Here is a 21,964-nt window from a genome sequence, read left to right as displayed (position 1 = left end):
CAGATGACAGTCCGTCGTTGACATTTTAGGTTATGGCGCGCGCATTGGACAAAGCCGCCATTATGTGTTCGCGACATTAATTCCATCAAAATCCGAATTTACCAAAAAAGTCACTTCTAACCTTTGATTCGACGTTCCACGATGGGTGTACCAGCGTTCTTTCGATGGCTCAGCCGCAAATACCCATCCGTGATAGTCCACTGCATCGAGCAAAAAGTGAGGTTATGTCACCGTTTTTTCCTTGATAAGTTTTCACAAACACTTGGGTAAACACCAAATAACGAACATTGCACGTCGTGGATTCTTCATTAATCGTTACGAGCGTTTCACCACTTTGAATTTTAAACATCCACACCCCCTTTCCAATTTTTGACCAAGTACTTACAAAAACACTAAATTGCTTTCAGGCCGTCGACGTGAATGGAGTCCGCGTTCCCACCAACTCCGCCGAGCCCAACCCCAACGGGGTGGAATTCGACAACTTGTACTTGGACATGAACGGGATCATCCACCCGTGCACTCACCCCGAAGACAGGCCGGCGCCCCGCAACGAGGACGAGATGATGGTGGCCATTTTCGAGTGTATCGACAGGATGTTCAACATCGTGCGACCCAGGAAGCTCCTGTACATGGCCATCGACGGCGTGGCCCCCCGGGCTAAAATGAACCAGCAAAGGTCACGTCGCTTCCGGGCATCCAAAGAAACCGTCGAGAAAATCAACGAGATTAAGAGAATCCGCGCCGAGTTGCTTCTAAGAGGGGCGAAGTTGCCCGACGAGAAACCCAAAGAGGAGCACTTCGACTCGAATTGCATCACGCCGGGGACGCCGTTCATGGCCAGGTTGTCGGAGTGTTTGCACTATTACGTGCACGAGAGGCTGAACAACGATCCGGGGTGGCAGGGGATTAAGGTGATCTTGTCGGACGCGAATGTCCCTGGAGAAGGTTAGTACATATTTATATAAAAAAAAAGTATGACTTATTCGTGTTTTTGTCTAGGTGAGCACAAAATCATGGACTATATTAGGAGGCAGAGGTCACAGCCGGACCACGACCCCAACACCCAACACTGTTTGTGTGGGGCCGACGCCGACTTGATCATGTTGGGTTTGGCGACCCATGAACCCAACTTCACCATAATCAGAGAGGAGTTTAAGCCCAACAAGCCCAAGCCGTGCGAAATCTGCGGTCAATTAGGTCACGAGATGAAAGATTGTGTAGGGGGCGCTGCGAGCGCTGAGACCGACTCGCAGAAAGTGTCCGCTGAAACTGACTACATTTTCGTGCGCTTGAACGTCCTGAAGGAATACTTGGAACGGGAGTTGGTTATGCCCAATTTGCCGTTCAAGTATGAGTTTGAGCGGGTTTTGGACGATTGGGTTTTTATGTGTTTCTTTGTTGGTAATGATTTTCTGCCTCATTTACCCAGTTTGGAAATCAGGGAAGGGGCGATTGATCGCTTGGTGAGGCTCTACAAGGACTGTGTCTACAAAACTGGGGTAAAGTAGGTTATTTTTGGTTGGTGGGTGCTGATTTGGGGTTGTAGGGGTATTTGACGAATAGCGGCGATGTAAATCTGGAACGGGTTCAGCTGATTATGAACGAACTGGGAAAAGCCGAGGACGAGATTTTTAAAACTCGCCAACAGAAGGAGTTGCAGTTTAAGGCTCGAGAGAAGGCGAAGAGGAGGAGGACTGACGGGTTTAACGAGTATAAACCGAACTGGGAGTTGGTTAAAGGAACGCAGTTTGCGCCTAGAGTAAGTTCCGAGAAACAGTTCGGTTTTTACTTTATTTTTTTGTAATTTAGTCTCTAGGACAAACGACGCCTGTAGTCAACGTTCGGCAAGAAGCCTTCGCCATTCGTAAGGCGGGAATGCACTCACAGTCACCCCTAGAGTCAATGCTAACCCCCGTCGACAAACAGCAAAGCAATCGTGGCCAGAAGCGCCCCCACGAAGACGACGAAGACAAAGACAGTGACGACGATCAAGCCCATGACGAAGTCAGACTGTGGGAAGACGGTTTCAAGGACCGTTATTACGAGTCTAAATTCGACGCAAGTCCCGACAATTTAGACTTCAGGTGTGTATTTGGAATTGAATTCCAAAAAACGCAACCGTTGTTCTTTTAGGAATAACGTAGCCTTGCACTACGTCAGAGGCCTCTGCTGGGTCCTGCGATACTACTACCAAGGCTGTGCCTCTTGGAAATGGTATTTTCCGTACCATTACGCTCCATTTGCTTCAGATTTTGTTCATATTGCAGGGCTGAGCACCGAATTTGAGCAAGACTCGGAACCAGTAATTTGTGTCGCCTTTTTTGCGACTGGGTTTAATAACGGATGTGTAATTTCAGTTCCGGCCTTTAGAACAGTTGATGGGTGTTTTTCCGGCGGCGAGCAGTAAGCACGTGCCGCAGCCATGGGCATTTTTGATGTCTGATCCTGTGGGTATTCGTTCCGGCGAAGTCGACATTAATAACGCTTTCGTTGCAGGAATCTCCGATTATCGATTTTTATCCTGAAGACTTTAAGATTGACTTGAATGGGAAGAAATTCGCGTGGCAGGGGGTGGCGCTGCTGCCTTTCGTGAACGAAGAGAGGCTGTTTAAGGCTTTGGCGTCGTTGTACAACGAGCTGTCGCCGCAGGAAATCAAGCGGAACGTGAGAGGGGAGGATAGGTTGTACGTGGGGGCTAAAAACCCGGGGTATAATCAGTTGAAACAGTTGTACGCGCAGAAAATTAGCCCCAAGATGGAGGTTCACGTGACGATACAGCAGATGCAAGGGACGGTTTTGTTGGCGGAGGAGAACGTCGCCTATGGGGGGTGAATATAACTTTAATTTATTCAAGACGAATTCTCACTAACTTAATTACAGCTTCTTGGATTCTCCAGTGGTTGGTCTAGAAGGTATCGCCAACAACACGGTCTGCTGTGTCAATTTCCGCGACCCTAAGTACCCCTCTGGATTTATATTCGCCGCTAAGCGACTAAAAGGTGCCATTGACCCCCCACGCGTCCTAAAACCAACAGACCTAGATCCAGAAGCTAGCAAAAACTGGCGCCCGTTTATAGGAATGGTTCGTTCAACAACAAGGTATTTATTTATTAAACAAAACAAACTGAATTGAGTAAAAATTATGAATCAGGGCCACCCTGGGAGACGCCGGTCACAGAATGCTGGGTCACCACACACCCAATCCAGGACAGTACTCGCACGTCCCCCCGCCCGCCAACCTCGACAGACGCAACAACTATCCAAGACGGGATAACGATTACGGTGAGTACGCCATTGGTCAATGAAAATTTTGGCGCGTCATTTCAAACATCATCAACCCTGTACAGAAATAATACCCATAATTTTCGTTTTAAGTCGAGCGAGGGTCGGGTGATTGGTTTTTTCTCTCGAATCGGACGATTAAATCCGACGTTGATATTGCGAGGAGCCCTCGATGACGACGCGCTGTTGTTGACGTCAAGACAATGGGGTAGGGGGCGGTCGGAGGAAGGGTCAATTGTTTGTTTTAATAGGTGATTGGAGGCACGCGTCTGCTGCGGCACGTGACCCTCACGTACTTCCATTATTATACGATTGCAATTAAATCGGTTTTAAGTCAGTGCACACTGCGTTAATACAACGTTGGGTGTGTTATGGCGTTATTGCCCAAATCAGGGAGACGGCGGGGTTTGTTTATACGGTAACCAATAAATGCGCCTCCCTGCCGAATTTGCTACGTCATCGGTGTGGAAGCGCTCGGGGGAGGGTGGGTTGAGAGGTTCGGAAAAAAAGGTGGAAAGATGTGGTAGAATTTGATTGTTGTTTATTTTGTGGAAATTTGGGATAAATTAGAGTAAACATTGAAATGTGGTAATTTTTGTACTGAATGATGAGGGGACTCGCTAGACGAGGTGTAACTTTTTTTTTCTGTGATAAAACTATGTTAATATAGATGTATTATAGTCATAGTGCGGCTTTTTAATGTTTTAAGCTCCTGAAAACAGTTCAATCAACAAAAAAAAATCCTTACACTGACAAACTATTTTAGAGTGATATCAAATATTTGTTAGTAGAAGAATTTATTTAAATAATATCTTTATTAGGATCAAAATATGGCATAAATTAATTATTTCTTTTACACAATTATTTACATTTTTCACATATGCAAGATGCTACAATTACAAATGCAATAAATATTCCTGAAAATATAAAATAAAAAAGTCAATTTTTGTCGTGAAGTTTTTTTAATGCATTTTTTTGACATTTCGCCCCATTTGTAAGGTTATTTTTTTAAACGTTGTGGTTTTCTTAAGATTTTGACCATGATTACAGCGGATTCATATAGAAACCGGTGACTTAGAGATTTTTATAAAAAAAAAATAATAAGAAAAACACTTTAACGTCAAAATTGGCCTGTTAAAAATGATAAATAATATAATAAATCAAAAAACAAAATCTTCTTGAAATCTTATAAAATAGCAGATTCTTGCATGTGTGATTTATTAATCCATGTTGAGTTTTTGCCTTTGACATCCAGATTTTTGGAAAAAAAAATCAAAATTGAAATTGCAAAAACCGAATGCTGTGAAGTCGTGCAAATATTTTAGTCGAATTCGGTCCAAGTATAAACATAAACAGTCGAAGTTAAGCATATATTGAGAAATTGAAATTGTCTATATTTTTCCCGTTCGTTATGTGCTTTAAATATAACATATATAATTCGTTTTCACATTTTCTTACAAAAATTTACCATTTTAAACGTGTTTTAAGCTTCCAAGAATAAAAAAATCATCGCAATTGAGATGGGGTGGGTGGGCGGGGTTTATATTTTGCCTTTTTTTTTTAATATACATGGTATTCTTTGAACGACACGATACTCAAAAACATGTTTGTAATTTCTTGTAAAAAAAAGTATTTTCCATTTAACCTCAGCCCTCTTGGTTCACAGCGAATTAAAAAAATCATCACAAATGAGATGGGGTGGGTGGGAGGGTTTTATATTTTGCCTTTTTGTTTCGATATATGTAGACTTTTTTTCATAACATGAAACTTAAAACATGTTTAAAATGGAAAATTTGTATGAGGAAATATCGATTTTGCAATTAGGCTCCGCCCCATAATTGTAAAATTCATATTTCCTTGCAAAAATGCACCATTTTAATCATGTTCTAAGTTTTTTTATATGTATTAAGAAAAAAAGCAAAATATAAGCCCCGCCCGCCCACCCAATCTTAATTCTGACGATTTTTTTATTCGTCGTAAGCCGAGGGGCGGAGCTTAATTGTAAATCTTTATTTTTCTACGAGAAATTACCATGTGAAATATGTTCGTAACTAATCGTGTGATACAAAGAAAACTATATGTATTAATTAAAAAATAAAAGCAATAGAGAAGCCCCACCCATCCGTCTCGATCTCAATCGTGATGAATTTTTCATTCGTTGTCACACCGAGGGGCGGAGCGTAATGGCAAAATCGATATTTCCCTATACAAATTTACCATTTTAAACATGTTTTAAGTTTCCTGTTGTGAAAAGATGGGTACACATATTAAGAAAAAAAGGTAAAATGTAAGCCCGCCCACCCCCCCCTATCTCGATTGTGATGATTTTTTTATTCGTCGTGAGCCAAGTGGGCGGAGCTTAATTGCAAAAAATCCTTATTTTCTTCTAAAAAAAATGATATGAAAAAATTGAAATGTTGAAAAATTGAAAATTTGGAAAATCCAGAAATTGAAAAATCTAAAAGCCGAAAAATTTTAAAAATCCGAACACCGGGATGTCGAGGAATTAAAAATCCGAAAAATCGAAAAGTTTAAGAATATATTAAAAACATTAAAATCGAGAAATCGAAACATCAAAAAGTCGTAACATCGAAAATGGATAAATTGAAAACGTAAAATTTAAAAAAAATCGAAAACTAAGAAAATCAAAAAACTAGGCATCGAGAAGTCTAAAAATCTAGAATTTAAAAAATCGAAAAATGAAAAATCGAAAACCGAAATTGAAATTTTGAAACATTGAAAAATCGAAACATCAAAATATCGAAAAAATAGAGAAATCGAAAAACTGAGAAATCGAAATAGCACAAAATCGAAAAACCAAAAAATATAAAAACGAGAAGTCAAAAAATCGAAACATCAAAAAAGTGAAAACTGTAAAATTTAATCATTCGGAGAATTGAAGAATTTAAAAATTGAAAAAGGAAAATCGAAAAATGGAGGAATGGAAATTGCAAACTTAATTGCAAAATCCTTATTTCTACAAGAAATAGAAAACATGTTTTTGAGTGTCGTGTTGTTCAAAGAATACTACGTATATTAAGAAAAAATAAAGCCAAAGATTAGGCCACATTCTTACCCGCTACGATTTCAATTCTCAATTGTGATGAATTTTTCATTCGTTGTCAAGTCGAGGGGCGGGGCTTAATTGCAAGATGCATATTTGTCTTGAAGAATTTACCCTTTTAAGCATGTTTTAAGTTAAAAAGTTAAGAAAAAAGGCAAAATATAAGCCCCGTCCACCCGCCCTATCTCAATTGTGATGATTTTTTTTAATCGTCGAGAGCCAAAGGAGCGAAATTTAATTGTAAAATCCTTATTACAAAAAATTACCAAGTAAGACATGTTTTTGTGTATCGTGTTATTCACAGAATGAGTACAATGTATTTAAAAAAAAAATTAAAGCCAAAGATTAAGCCCCACCCATACCTGCCGAGATCTAAATAGTAATGAAGTTTTTATTCGTTGGCAGACTTTGGGGCGGAGCCTTATTGCAAAATTCATGTTTCCTTACAAAAATTAACCATTTTGAACGTGTTTCAAGGTTCCAAGAATAAAAAAAAAATCATCACAAATGCGATAGGGTGGGTGGGCGGGGTTTATATTTTGTCTTTGTTTCTTAAAGTACATGGTATTTTTTGAACAACACGATACTCCAAAAGATGTTTTTTATAATTCCTTGTAAAGACATATATTTTTTCCATTTAAGCTCCGCCCCCTTGCTTTACGGCGAATTAAAAAAATCATCACAAATGAGATGGGGTGGGTGGGAGGGTTTATATTTTGCCTTTTTGTTTCGATATATGTAGACTTTTTTTCATAACATGAAACTTAAAACATGTTTAAAATGGAAAATTTGTATGAGGAAATATCGATTTTGCAATTAGGCCCCACCCCATAATTGTAAAATTCATATTTCCTTGCAAAAATGCACCATTTTAATCATGTTCTAAGTTTTTTTATACAGCGTGTTATTGAAAGGTACGTACAAAATAAAATTGACAATTGGTCTCGAAGTATGAGTGCTAAAAGTAAAAAAAAAGTTCAGGTAAAAGTGTTCTCCTTTTAGAGATAAAAATTATTAAAATTTGTGTCCAAATTGGTTGTACGCCTCTGATAAAAAGATCATCTTTCGTTTCTATAGCAACATTTTTTCTTGACAAAAGTTTTATTGTTACACTTGCTAGGATTTATTAAAATAATAATTAATTTTACCTATTTATCCTTCAGTAGCGTCTGAAAAGCTTGGATAAGGGTTAATTTTCCCCTTATAATTTTGATAACACAAAATAAGTTTTTCAGACTTCTTTGACTTTGCGAATAACTGGCAATTTTGTTGTACGCACCTTTCAATAACACCCTGTATTAAGAAAAAAAGCAAAATATAAGCCCCGCCCGCCCACCCAGTCTTAATTCTGACGATTTGTTTATTCGTCGTAAGCCGAGGGGCGGAGCTTAATTGTAAAATCTTTATTTTTCTACGAGAAATTACCATGTGAAATATGTTCGTAACTAATCGTGTGATACAAAGAAAACTATATGTATTAATTAAAAAATAAAAGCAATAGAGAAGCCCCACCCATCCGTCTCGATCTCAATTGTGATGAATTTTTCATTCGTTGTCAGACCGAGGGGCGGAGCGTAATGGCAAAATCGATATTTCCCTATACAAATTTACCATTTTAAACATGTTTTAAGTTTCCTGTTGTGAAAAGATGGGTACACATATTAAGAAAAAAAGGTAAAATGTAAGCCCGCCCACCCGCCCTATCTCGATTGTGATGATTTTTTTATTCAGCGTGAGCCAAGTGGGCGGAGCTTAATTGCAAAAAAGTCCTTATTTTCTTCTAAAAAAATGATATGAAAAAATTGAAATGTTGAAAAATTGAAAATTTGGAAAATCCAGAAATTGAAAAATCTAAAAGCCGAAAAATTTTAAAAATCCGAACACCGGGATGTCGAGGAATTAAAAATCCGAAAAATCGAAAAGTTTAAGAATATATTAAAAACATTAAAATCGAGAAATCGAAACATCAAAAAGTCGTAACATCGAAAATGGATAAATTGAAAACGTAAAATTTAAAAAAATCGAAAACTAAGAAAATCAAGAAACTAGGCATCGAGAAGTCTAAAAATCTAGAATTTAAAAAATCGAAAAATGAAAAACCGAAAAATTGAAAAACCGAAAACCGAAATTGAAATTTTGAAACATTGAAAAATCGAAACATCAAAATATCGAAAAAGTAGAAAAATCGAAAAACTGAGAAATCGAAATAGCACAAAATCGAAAAACCAAAAAATATAAAAACGAGAAGTAAAAAAATCGAAACATCAAAAAAGTAAAAACTGTAAAATTTAATCATTCGGAAAATTGAAGAATTTAAAAATTGAAAAAGGAAATCGAAAAATGGAGGAATGGAAATTGCAAACTTAATTGCAAAATCCTTATTTCTACAAGAAATAGAAAACATGTTTTTGAGTGTCGTGTTGTTCAAAGAATACTACGTATATTAAGAAAAAAAGCCAAAGATTAGGCCACATTCTTACCCGCCCCGATCTCAATTCTCAATTGTGATGAATTTTTCATTCGTTGTCAAGTCGAGGGGCGGGGCTTAATTGCAAGATGCATATTTGTCTTGAAGAATTTACCCATTTAAGCATGTTTTAAGTTAAAAAGTTGAGAAAAAAGGCAAAATATAAGCCCCGCCCACCCGCCCTATCTCAATTGTGATGATTTTTTTTTATCGTCGAGAGCCAAAGGAGCGAAATTTAATTGCAAAATCCTTATTATTACAAAAAATTACCAAGCAAGACATGTTTTTGTGTATCGTGTTATTCAGAGAATAAGTACAATGTATTTAAAAAAAAATTAAAGCCAAAGATTAAGCCCCACCCATACCTGCCGAGATCTAAATAGTAATGAAGTTTTTATTCGTTGGCAGACTTTGGGGCGGAGCCTTATTGCAAAATTCATGTTTCCTTACAAAAATTAACCATTTTGAACGTGTTTCAAGGTTCCAAGAATAAAAAAAAATCATCACAAATGCGATAGGGTGGGTGGGCGGGGTTTATATTTTGTCTTTGTTTCTTAAAGTACATGGTATTTTTTGAACAACACGATACTCCAAAAGATGTTTTTTATAATTCCTTGTAAAGACATATATTTTTTCCATTTAAGCTCCGCCCCCTTGCTTTGCGGCGAATTAAAAAAATCATCACAAATGAGATGGGGTGGGTGGGAGGGTTTATATTTTGCCTTTTTGTTTCGATATATGTAGACTTTTTTTCATAACATGAAACTTAAAACATGTTTAAAATGGAAAATTTGTATGAGGAAATATCGATTTTGCAATTAGGCTCCGCCCCATAATTGTAAAATTCATATTTCCTTGCAAAAATGTACCATTTTGACCATGTTCTAAGTTTCTTGTATTAAGAAAAACAAAACAAAGTATAAGCCCCGCCCACCCACCCAATCTTAATTCTGATGATTTTTTTTATTCGTCGTAAGCCGAGGGGCGGAGCTTAATTGTAAAATCTTTATTTTTCTACGAGAAATTATCATGTGAAATATGTTCGTAACTAATCGTGTGATACAAAGAAAACTATATGTATTAATTAAAAATGAAAAGCAATAGAGAAGTCCCACCCATCCGTCTCGATCTCAATCGTGATGAATTTTTCATTCGTTGTCAGACCGAGGGGCGGAGCGTAATGGCAAAATCGATATTTCCCTATACAAATTTACCATTTTAAACATGTTTTAAGTTTCCTGTTGTGAAAAGATGGGTACACATATTAAGAAAAAAAGGTAAAATGTAAGCCCGCCCACCCGCCCTATCTCGATTGTGATGATTTTTTTATTCAGCGTGAGCCAAGTGGGCGGAGCTTAATTGCAAAAAAATTCTTATTTTCTTCTAAAAAAAACTAAAAATAATATGGAAAAATTGAAAATATCAAAAATTGAAATGTTGCAAAATTGAAAATTTGGAAAATCCAGAAATTGAAAAATCGAAAGGCCGAAAAATTTTAAAAATCCAAACACCGAGATGTTGAGGAATAAAAAATCCGAAAAATCGAAAAGTTTAAGAACATATTAAAAACATTAAAATCGAGAAATCGAAACATGAAAAAGTCGTAACATCGAAAATGGATAAATTGAAAACGTAAAATTTAAAAAAATCGAAAACTAAAAAAATCAAAAAACTAGGCATCGAGGACTTTAAAAATCTAGAATTTAAAAAATCAAAAAATGAAAAATCGAAAAATTGAAAAACCGAAAACCGAAATTGAAATTTTGAAACATTGAAAAATTGAAACATCAAAATATCGAAAAAGTCGAAAAATCGAAAAACTGAGAAATCGAAATAGCACAAAATCGAAAAACTAAAAAATATAAAAACGGGAAGTAAAAAAATCGAAACATCAAAAAAGTGAAAACTGTAAAATTTAATCATTCGGAAAATTGAAGAATTTAAAAATTGAAAAAGGAAAATCGAAAAATGGAGGAATGGAAATTGCAAACTAAATTGCAAAATCCTTATTTCTACAAGAAATAGAAAACATGTTTTTGAGTGTCGTGTTGTTCAAAGAATACTACGTATATTAAGAAAAAATAAAGCCAAACATTAGGCCACATTCTTACCCGCCCCGATCTCAATTCTCAATTGTGATGAATTTTTCATTCGTTGTCAAGTCGAGGGGCGGGGCTTGATTGCAAGATGCATATTTGTCTTGAAGAATTTACCCATTTAAGCATGTTTTAAGTTAAAAAGTTGAGAAAAAAGGCAAAATATAAGCCCCGCCCACCCGCCCTATCTCAATTGTGATGATTTTTTTTTATCGTCGAGAGCCAAAGGAGCGAAATTTAATTGCAAAATCCTTATTATTACAAAAAAATACCAAGTAAGACATGTTTTTGTGTATCGTGTTATTCACAGAATAAGTACAATGTATTTAAAAAAAATTTAAGCCAAAGATTAAGCCCCACCCATACCTGCCGAGATCTAAATAGTAATGAAGTTTTTATTCGTTGGCAGACTTTGGGGCGGAGCCTTATTGCAAAATTCATGTTTCCTTACAAAAATTAACCATTTTGAACGTGTTTCAAGTTTCCAAGAATAAAAAAAATCATCACAAATGAGATAGGGTGGGTGGGCGGGGTTTATATTTTGTTTTTGTTTCTTAAAATACATGGTATTTTTTGAACAACACGATGCTCCAAAAGATGTTTTTTATAATTTCTTGTAAAGACATATATTTTTTCCATTTAAGCTCCGCCCCCTTGCTTTACGGCGAATAAAAAAAATCATCACAATTGAGACAGGGCGGGTGGGCGGGCTTACATTTTACCTTTTTGTTTTAATATGTGTAGACTGTTTTTCACCGGGATATTAATTATAGAGGTTAACAGTTATCACAAAACGAAAATTGCAGAATTTAATTTTATAATCTTTTAAAGAAGCGGACCACACTTGAAAAGCATGGGAAGTTCTGTCAAAATAACCTTCTACAATATTTTTACAATCTTTGTTTTTCTTGGTAGCGTCATCAAAATTCCAAAAACAATACAATTTTTTCAGAACGTCAGTGTCGCCAGCAAAACTGAAAATAATAACAGTAATAATAATTCCCAAGGAACATCTGTATAGAATACCACAGGGCCCCACTTTGTAAATTTCCCGGTGTACTCCCATGTCCTGAATCCGACACTGGGAAATATGTCGAATACAAGTGGAAAATTTGAGATACAGCTGAATGTGTAACGTGTATAAAGGGTTGCCTATAACATGTTCAAATTCATCCGTTTATGTAAAATTGCCAGAAGAAGAACACAAAATGGCGATTTGTGGTATTCGATGGTGTCTCCAACTTTAAAATTTAAATTCAATAATAGTAACAGTTCATGCAGCTTTTAAAACGTTAAAAAAAACGAAGATTTTAATAATTTTTTTTTTAATAGTCGCGTAGACAGTAAAATATTACCCAAAATTTGTATTTTCATCTTGTTGAGTAAACCTTGCCGGTCATTTTTAGTAATATCTTGTTTTCCATAACTTTGTATATTAAAAAAAAAAATAGTAATAATAATAAAACTCAACTTCTCCATTCAGATTTATGGCCCTTTTTAGCAACTCGTCCCGTCTATTTATTTCGGAGCGCACTACGTCATCCGCCTTTCCCCCGCACATTAATATATGCCTGCCTGTTTGTGACCGTTATCGCCTCCCGAATCTTAATCTGTTGAAAATTCACCGCCGCAACCACCGCCGTCGCATCGTCCGACCGAAAACAAGCAATTTGTCGGGCATTGTGCCCTTGTTTGTGGGTGTGACGCAACAATGACACCGTTCTGCCGGCGGCAGAGCGCGTAATTGAGGCTTTTGTGCGGCCGTCACCACCACTGACACGCCTAATTTGACAATCACGCCGCCGTCGCCGCCCCTCCGCGCCGTCATCGCGCGAAAAACGCACTTTCCCCGGGCTGCGTCCTCGTGCCGTCGGCAGGGCAGAGAGCACGGAAAGGCAGGTTTTTCTTCGATTTGGGGTCAAGTCGGCGCTAATGCATGCGAAAATGCAGTCCTAGAATAGATTTTGCGTGGATCGCTATTGTCCAGGCTAGATGGAAATCGCATTGTGGAGCCGATCTCCAAGGAGAGTTATTTGAAGGGGCATCGGGGCGGAAAATTCGCGAATTTCCAACACACGGACCGGTCAACGGAGGCAATCAACGTGTGCGGTCGAGGGGGTGATTTGATCAAAGGGAGAAGCGGGGCGGTGAGGAAGTTTGGGGTTGATGAAATTTGAGGATTAGGTTGGGTTTATTAGGGTGACTTTTCGAGTGCGCAGTTTAATGCTAAGTCGGCGATTTTTATTTACTGGTTCGGGGCTTTGGAGAGGTTTATTTGCGCGTTTCTGTTCGGAATGACAATCTGACTGTGTTTTGTACAGGTGGGTACAATCGAGGTGGCGGCTACAGTAGCTACAGCGGCTCCAGGGGCGGCTACCAGCAAGGCAGTTACAATTCCGGCTACAATCAAGGCCCGAACAGGAGCTCCTATCAGAATTACCAGAATCGCGGTAATTACCAGGAACGGAGCGACCAGTACAACAGACGGCCGCCAGGGCCGTACAGAGATGGGTATCAAACGGCGAATTCCAACCCCCAGAATAACCGATACAGCTACAGACGGTAGACTTACCGGCCACGTTTTGTACCATAAATACCATTATATTTTCACTTACTACCAATTATTCAAGGGTTGAAATATATCACGATTGGTCAGTATTCACTTTTCTATTTTGTTTTTGTACGTTTGCAGTACAAGTATTTAACTGTGTAGAAATAATAGGTGTATGTTTAGAGATTGTTCGAAGCTATGATAAGTAATAAAGTGGATTTTATTACGTTGTGTTTTAATTCCCCATAAAAGTTGCATGGTCGGCGAAGAATAGTGGCACTTCCGCTTCCGTTGGAACCGATGAAAGCGAAGTAAAGGACGGAGGGGGCCGCGATTTGAGGACTCTTGTCTCAGAAACAAGAGTTCCAGCTAAGGGTGCTCGCTCATTGTACGTTTATGGTAATGCGCTTTGTGTGCCACTAAATATTGCAGTTGTAAGCACGTTTTTGACTTTTCGCTCGTACTTGATGCGTTTCTGGGAAACGCTGGTCGCTGGATGGGCGTGGAAGTGGGAAGGGGCGGCGGAGGTCTTGGAAATTTCCAGTTGTGTTTAATTAACCGAGAGGGAGAAAAAAGATCCACTGAAAACGCAAAAGTTGCTTAGATGAAAAATAAAAATTGGTTCTGCATACTTTCAAGTATCATAGAATGTTTTGTTAATTATTTTGCCATCTTGTTATTACAGTGACGCACATTTTTGACATTTCAAATGCGTCCGTGATAGTAGAATCCAGTGGCGGCTCATGACCCCTTTGAAATGGGGGACAATTTGATTGATGAGTTAAATATGAAGATATGAAACAGGCTGTTATTACCAAATAATAGACGAAATTGTGTGACGGAAAAAAATACATTCACGACTATTTTTTTATTAAATATTCATTATTTTTATTTAAAATGAAACAATTTCACTGTTCGAGCAGGACCCGACTCCAGCTAAATACAGCGGCGAGACGCACGGTTTCCATGGCAACGGTGGAAACAAAGCGTCTAAATGAGGCATGATTTGGTCTCCGCTTTATACATATGGAGCGAAATAAAAAAATTAGGTTTGATAATTATGACACAAATTTCCGGATAATTTTTTAAAGGGGGGGGGCACGTGCCCTTGTGTTAATTGAATTAATCTAGTTAACTTAAGTTGTTCATATTTTTTTAAACATCCTGTATAAATGGTTTTGCATAATAAAAACATTAGTAAATGTCAAACAATGTTGGATTTGGAAGCATATTTTTCGATCATGGTTTTTTAAAGAAATCGGAAACTTAGAAAACTGGAAGTCCAAAAATTGTAAAATTTGAAAATTAAAAAATTGGAATTGGAAAAACGAAGATTGAAAAGTTGAAAAATTGAATAAACGAAAAATTGTGATGTAAAATCGAGAAAACAAAAATTTAAAAAACGAGAAAATGAAAAAGAAAAATCAAGAATTTGAAAAATTGAGGAAATGAAAAATCAAAAAATTATAAAAATGAAGAAACATAAAAATCGAAAATTGGATAACTGAAAATCCAAAAATTGCAAAATTGAAAAATAAAAAAAGTGGAAAATCAAGGAATTGAAAAACCGCAGATTGAAAATTTGGAAAATTGAATAAACGAAAAATTGTGATATAAAATCGAGAAAATGGAAATTTAAAAGTCGGGAAAATGAAAAATAAAAATCAAGAATTTGAAAAATTAAGGAAACGAAAAATGGAAAAAACGAAAAACAAAATATGTATTGTAAAATCGAAATATTAAAAATTAGGAAAACGGAAAATCGGATAACTGGAAATCTAAAAATTGCAAAATTGAAAAACAAAAAAAAATTGGAAAATCGAGGAATTGAAAAAGCGGAGATTAAAAATTGAGAAACTAAAAATCGAAAAATGATAATTTTGGTAGTTGAGAAATTGGAAAATTGATAAATTAAAGTCGAATAAAATGAAACATCTATTATAAAATCAAAATATTGGAAATTAAAAAGAAATTGGAAAATTTGATAAGTGGAAATCCAAAAATTGTAAAATTGAAAAATTGAATAAACGAAAAATTGTGATAGAAAATCGAGAAACTGAAAATTAAAAATACGGGAAAATGAAAAAGAAAAATCAAGAACTTGAAAAATTGAAGAAATGAAAAGCGAAAAATTATAAAAATGAAGAAACATAAAAATCGAAAAAGCGCAAAATCAAAATATAAAATTTAGAAATTCGAAAATTGGATAACTGAAAATCCAAAAATTGCAAAATTGAAAAATAAAAAGTGGAAAACGAAGGAATTAAAAACCGCAGATTGAAAATTTGGAAAATTGAATAAACGAAAAATTGCGATGTAAAATCGAGAAAATGAAAATTAAAAAGTTGGGAAAATGAAAAATAAAAATCAAGAACTTGAAAAATTAAGGAAACGAAAAATGGAAAAATCGAAAAACAAAATATGTACCTATTGTAAAATCGAAATATTAAAAAATAGGAAAACGGAAAATTGGATAACTGAAAATCTAAAAATTGCCAAATTGAAAAACAAAACAAAATTGGAAAATCGAGGAATTGAAAAAGCGAAGATTAAAAATTGAGAAACTAAAAATCGAAAAATGAAAAATTTGGAAGTTGAGAAATTGAAAAATTGATATATTAAAGTCGAATAAAACGAAACATCTATTATAAAATCGAAATATTGGAAAATTTGATAAGTGGAAATCCAAAAATTGTAAAATTGAAAAATTGAATAAACGAAAAATTGTGATATAAAATCGAGAAACTGAAAATTAAAAAAACGAGAAAATGAAAAAGAAAAATCAAGAACTTGAAAAATTGAAAAATCGTAAAAATGATAAAAATTAAGAAACATAAAAATCGAAATGTTATAATATTTATAAATTCGAAAATTGGATCACTGAAAATCCAAAAATTGCAAAATCGCAAAATTAAAAAATTGGAATTGGAAAAGCGAAGATTGAAAAGTGGAAAAATTGAATAAACGAAAAATTGTGATATGAAATCGAGAAAATAAAAATTAAAAAACGGGAAAATGAAAAAGAAAAATCAAGAACTTGAAAAATTGAGGAAATGAAGAATCGGAAAATTATAAATATGAAGAAACATAAAAATAGAAAAAGTGCAAAATCGAAATATAAAATTTAGAAATTCGAAAATTGGGTAACTGAAAATCCAAAAACTGCAAAATTGAAAAATAAAAAAAGTGGAAAATCAAGGAATTGAAAAACCGCAGATTGAAAATTTGGAAAATTGAATAAACGAAAAATTGTGATATAAAATCGAGAAAATGAAAATAAAAAAAATTGGGAAAATGAAAAATAAAAATCAAGAACTTAAAAAATTAAGGAAACGAAAAATGGAAAAATCGAAAAACAAAATATGTATTGTAAAATCGAAATATTATAAATTAGGAAAACGGAAAATTGGATAACTGGAAATCTAAAAACTGCAAAATTGAAAAACAAAAAAAAATTGCAAAATCGAGGAATTGAAAAAGCGGAGATTAAAAACTGAGAAACTAAAAATCGAAAAATGAAAAATTTGGAAGTTGAGAAATTGGAAAATTGATAAATTAAAGTCGAATAAAACGAAACATTTATTATAAAATCGAAATATTGGAAATTAAAAAGAAATTGGAAAATTTGATAAGTGGAAATCCAAAAATTGTAAAATTGAAAAATTGAATAAACGAAAAATTGTGATATAAAATCGAGAAACTGAAAATTAAAAAAACGAGAAAATGAAAAAGAAAAATCAAGAACTTGAAAAATTGAAAAATCGTAAAAATGATAAAAATTACGAAACATAAAAATCGAAAAAAAAATGTATTGTAAAATCGAAATGTCATAATATTTATAAATTCGAAAATTGGATAACTGAAAATCTAAAAATTGCAAAATCGCAAAATTAAAAAATTGGAATTGGAAAAGCGAAGATTGAAAAGTGGAAAAACTGAATAAACAAAAAATTGTGATATAAAATCGAGAAAATAAAAATTAAAAAACGGGAAAATGAAAAAGAAAAATTAAGAACTTGAAAAATTGAGGAAATGAAAAATCGAAAAATTATAAATATGAAGAAACATAAAAATAGAAAAAGTGCAAAAGCGAAATTAAAATTTAGAAATTCGAAAACTGGATAACTGAAAATCCAAAAACTGCAAAATTGAAAAATAAAAAAAGTGGAAAATCAAGGAATTGAAAAACCGCAGATTGAAAATTTGGAAAATTGAATAAACGAAAAATTGTGATATAAAATCGAGAAAGAGAAAGTTAAAAAATTGAGAAAATGAAAAATAAAAATCAAGAACTTGAAAAATAAGGAAACGAAAAATGGAAAAATCGAAATATTTAAAATTAGGAAAGCGGAAAATTGGATAACTGGAAATCTAAAAATTGCAAAATTGAAAAATCGAGGAATTGAAAAAGGGAAGATTAAAAATTGAGAAACTAAAAATCGGAAAATGAAAAATTGATAAATTAAAATCGAATAAAACGAAACATCTATTATAAAATCGAAATAAGTATTGGAAATTTAAAAGAAATTGGAAAATCTGATAAGTGGAAATTCTGGAAATCCAAAAATTTCAAAATTGAAAAATTAAAAAAATGGAAAATCTAGGAATTGAATTGACAAATCGAAGACTGCAATTTTAAAAAATTGAATAAACGAAAAATTGTGATATAAAATCGAGAAAATGAAAATTAAAAAAACGGAAAAATGAAAAAGAAAAATCAAGAACTTGAAAAATTGAAAAATCGGAAAAATGATAAAAATTAAGAAATATAAAAATTGAAATATTATAATATTTAGAAATTCGAAAATTGGATAACTGAAAATCCTAAAATTGCAAAATTGAAAAATAAAAAAAGTGGAAAATCAAGGAATTGAAAAACCGCAGATTGAAAATTTGGAAAATTGAATAAACGAAAAATTGTGATATTAAAATCGAGAAAATGAAAAATAAAAATCAAAAACTTGAAAAATTAAGGAAACGAAAAATGGAAAAATCGAAAAACAAAACATGTATCGTAAAATCGAAATATTAAAAATTGGGAAAACGGAAAATTGGATAACTGGAAATCTGAAAATTGCAAAATTGAAAAATCGAGGAATTGAAAAAGCGAAGACTAAAAATTGAGAAACTAAAAATCGGAAAATGAAAAATTTAGAAGTCGAGAAATTGTAAAATTGATAAATTAAAATCGAATAAAACGAAACATTTATTATAAAGACGAAATATTGGAAAATTGAAGAATTAAAAAAATGCAAAATCTAGGAATTGAATTGCCAAATCGAAGACTGCAAATTTAAAAAATTGGTTAAACGAAAAATTGTGATATAAAATCGAGAAAATAAAAATTAAAAAAATGGGAAAATAAGAAAGAAAAATCAAGAACTGGAAAAATTGGAGAAATGGAAAATTGAAAAATCAGAAAAATTGTAAAAATTAAGAATCATAAAAATCTAAAAAAAAATGTATTGTAAAATCGAAATATTATAATATTTAGAAATTCGAAAATTGGATAACTGAAAATCCAAAAATTGCAAAATTAAAAAATTGGAATTGGAAAAGCGAAGATTGAAAAGTTAAAAAAGTGAATAAACGAAAAATTGTGATATAAAATCGAGAAAACAAAAATTAAAAAAAAAGGGAAAATGAAAAAGAAAAATCAAGAACTTGATAAATTGAGGAAGTGAAAAATCGAAAAATAATAATGAAGAAACATAAAAATCGAAAAAGTGCAAAATCGAAATATACAATTTAGAAATTCGAAAATTGGATAACTGAAAATCCAAAAATTGCAAAATTGAAAAATAAAAAAAGTGGAAAATCAAGGAATTGAAAAACCGCAGATTGAAAATTTGGAAAATTGAATAAACGAAAAATTGTGATATTAAAATCGAGGAAATGAAAAATAAAAATCAAAAACTTGAAAAATTAAAGAAACGAAAAATGGAAAAATCGAAAAACAAAATATGTATCGTAAAATCGAAATATGAAAAATTGGGAAAACGGAAAATTGGATAACTGGAAATCTAAAAATTGCAAAATGAAAAATTTAGAAGTCGAGAAATTGTAAAATTGATAAATTAAAATCGAATTAGAAAATTGAAGAATTAAAAAAATGGAAAATCTAGGAATTGAATTGACAAATCGAAGACTGCAAATTTAAAAAATTGGTTAAACGAAAAACTGTGATATAAAATCGATAAAATAAAAATTAAAAAAACGGGAAAATGAAAAAGAAAAATCAAGAACTTGAAAAATTGAAAAATCGGAAAAATGATAAAAATTAAGAAATATAAAAATCGAAATATTATAATATTTAGAAATTCGAAAATTGGATAACTGAAAATCCAAAAATTGCAAAATTGAAAAATAAAAAAAGTGGAAAATCAAGGAATTGAAAAACCGCAGATTGAAAATTTGGAAAATTGAATAAACGAAAAATTGTGATATAAAATCGAAAAAGAGAAAATTAAAAAATTGGGAAAATGAAAAATAAAAATCAAGAACTTGAAAAATTAAGGAAACGAAAAATGGAAAAATCTAAATATTTAAAATTAGGAAAAACGGAAAATTGGATAACTGGAAATCTAAAAATTGCAAAATTGAAAAATCGAGGAATTGAAAAAGCGAAGATTAAAAATTGAGAAACTAAAAATCGGAAAATGAAAAATATGGAAGGCGAGAAATTGGAAAATCGATGAATTAAAATCGAATAAAACGAAACATCTATTATAAAATCGAAATAAGTATTGGAAATTAAAAAGAAATTGGAAAATCTGATAAGTGGAAATCCAAAAATTTCAAAATTGAAAAATTAAAAAAATGAAAAATCTAAGAATTGAATTGACAAATCGAAGACTGCAATTTTAAAAAATTGAATAAACGAAAAATTGTGATATAAAATCGAGAAAATGAAACTTAAAAAAACGGAAAAATGAAAAAGAAAAATCAAGAACTTGAAAAATTGAAAAATCGGAAAAATGATAAAAATTGAAATATTATAATATTTAGAAATTCGAAAATTGGATAACTGAAAATCCTAAAATTGCAAAATTGAAAAATAAAAAAAGTGAAAAATCAAGGAATTGAAAAACCGCAGATTGAAAATTTGGAAAATTGAATAAACGAAAAATTGTGATATAAAATCGAGAAAGGAAAAATTTAAAAATTGGGAAAATGAAAAATAAAAATCAAGAACTTGAAAAATGGAAAAATCGAAATATTTAAAATGAGGAAAACGGAAAATTGGATAACTGGAAATCTAAAAATTGCAAAATTGAAAAATCGAGGAATTGAAAAAGCGAAGATTAAAAATTGAGAAATTAAAAATCGGAAAATGAAAAATATGGAAGGCGAGAAATTGGAAAATTGATAAATTAAAATCGAATAAAAAGAGAACATCTATTATAAAATCGCAATAAGTATTGGAAATTAAAAAGAAATTGGAAAATAAGTGAAAATGGAAATCCAAAAATTCCAAAATTGAAAAATTAAAAAAATGGAAAATCTAGGAATTGAATTGACAAATCGAAGACTGCAAATTTAAAAAATTGAATAAACGAAAAATTGTGATATAAAATCGAGGAAATGAAAATTAAAAAAACGGGAAAATGAAAAAGAAAAATCAAGAACTTGAAAAATGATAAAAATTAAGAAATATAAAAATCGAAATATTATAAAATTTACAAATTCGAAAATTGGATAACTGAAAATCCAAAATTTGCAAATTTAAAAAACTGAAAAATTAAAAAATTGGAAAATCTGGGAAAAAATTTAATAAGTTTTAGAGGGGAAGAATAAATAAATAAATCTGCATCGTTGTTCTATAATAACTAAATCAATGTTCTTATCTTGTCAAATTTCCAAAAAGTCTTTTCGTTGATTTAACTATATTTTTATTATTTTTTAATAATCCTCTTGTATGTATGTATTGTTAAAAATACAGATAAATTTTAAACTACAAATTAGAAATTAACAAAGGAGCATCACCCTCTAAATTTTAAGTCTGATTTACTTTACAAATTTTTGAGATGACGTCATCAAATTTTTGGAAGGGAAAAACAAACGAACTTTAATTAATTATTTTAAAATAAAACGACCGGGATTTCTTAAAATTCTTTAAGAAATTAAACAGCAGGACTCCTGACATTTGTAAGTGATTTCAGAAATAAAACATCAAGAGCTCTTGAGATTCTTTGAAATTATTTCAGAATAAAACGACAAATCTTCTGAAATTCTGAAAATTAAAAAAAAACCGTGCCTTATTTTTGAAAGAACTTCCAAGAATTTTGGGGAACTCTGGTGTCTTATTTTTGAAAGAATGTTGTGATTTAAAAAGAATTAAAGTAAAATCTTGAGAGCACTTGGTGTTTTGTTTGAGAAATAATTCGAATGAATGTTTATGGCTTCTGATGTTCCGAACTGGAAGGAATTTGAAAGCATCTTTGTTGTCTTATTTCTAAAAGAAATCGATAAAATTTTGAAAATTTTTTGTGGTTTGTTTTAGA

At 32.6% G+C, this 21,964-nt stretch overlaps 1 protein-coding gene across 1 annotated transcript; it reads left to right on the top strand.

Annotated features, from left to right (window-relative positions):
* Positions 1-21: 21 nt before the first annotated feature.
* Positions 22-13,686, top strand: LOC135126300 (5'-3' exoribonuclease 2 homolog). Its single transcript, XM_064052246.1, has 11 exons — positions 22-216; positions 408-945; positions 1,000-1,499; positions 1,547-1,759; positions 1,810-2,084; positions 2,134-2,302; positions 2,358-2,447; positions 2,497-2,828; positions 2,881-3,099; positions 3,152-3,282; positions 13,231-13,686. Exons 1-11 carry the CDS (start codon positions 142-144, stop codon positions 13,473-13,475), a joined length of 2,787 nt encoding a protein of 928 aa, XP_063908316.1. The 5' UTR covers positions 22-141; the 3' UTR covers positions 13,476-13,686.
* The last annotated feature ends 8,278 nt before the right edge of the window (positions 13,687-21,964 follow it).

This window comes from Zophobas morio, unplaced genomic scaffold (genome assembly GCF_036711695.1).
Source record: "Zophobas morio isolate AGI-343-1 ecotype UQ-CSIRO unplaced genomic scaffold, CSIRO_AGI_Zmor_V1 ptg000010l, whole genome shotgun sequence".
NCBI lineage: Eukaryota > Metazoa > Arthropoda > Insecta > Coleoptera > Tenebrionidae > Zophobas > Zophobas morio.
This window is presented reverse-complemented; position numbering and strand designations above follow the sequence as displayed.

What these genes read in the sequence shown, in the direction of transcription:
- LOC135126300 (XM_064052246.1), top strand. Translation starts at nt 142, where the DNA reads ATGGGTGTACCAGCGTTCTTTCGATGGCTCAGCCGCAAATACCCATCC. An exon ending in ACTGTGTCTACAAAACTGGG is followed by an intron (nt 1,500 to 1,546) that starts GTAAAGTAGGTT and finishes TTGGGGTTGTAG; the next exon opens with GGGTATTTGACGAATAGCGG. An exon ending in GAACGCAGTTTGCGCCTAGA is followed by an intron (nt 1,760 to 1,809) that starts GTAAGTTCCGAG and finishes TTTGTAATTTAG; the next exon opens with TCTCTAGGACAAACGACGCC.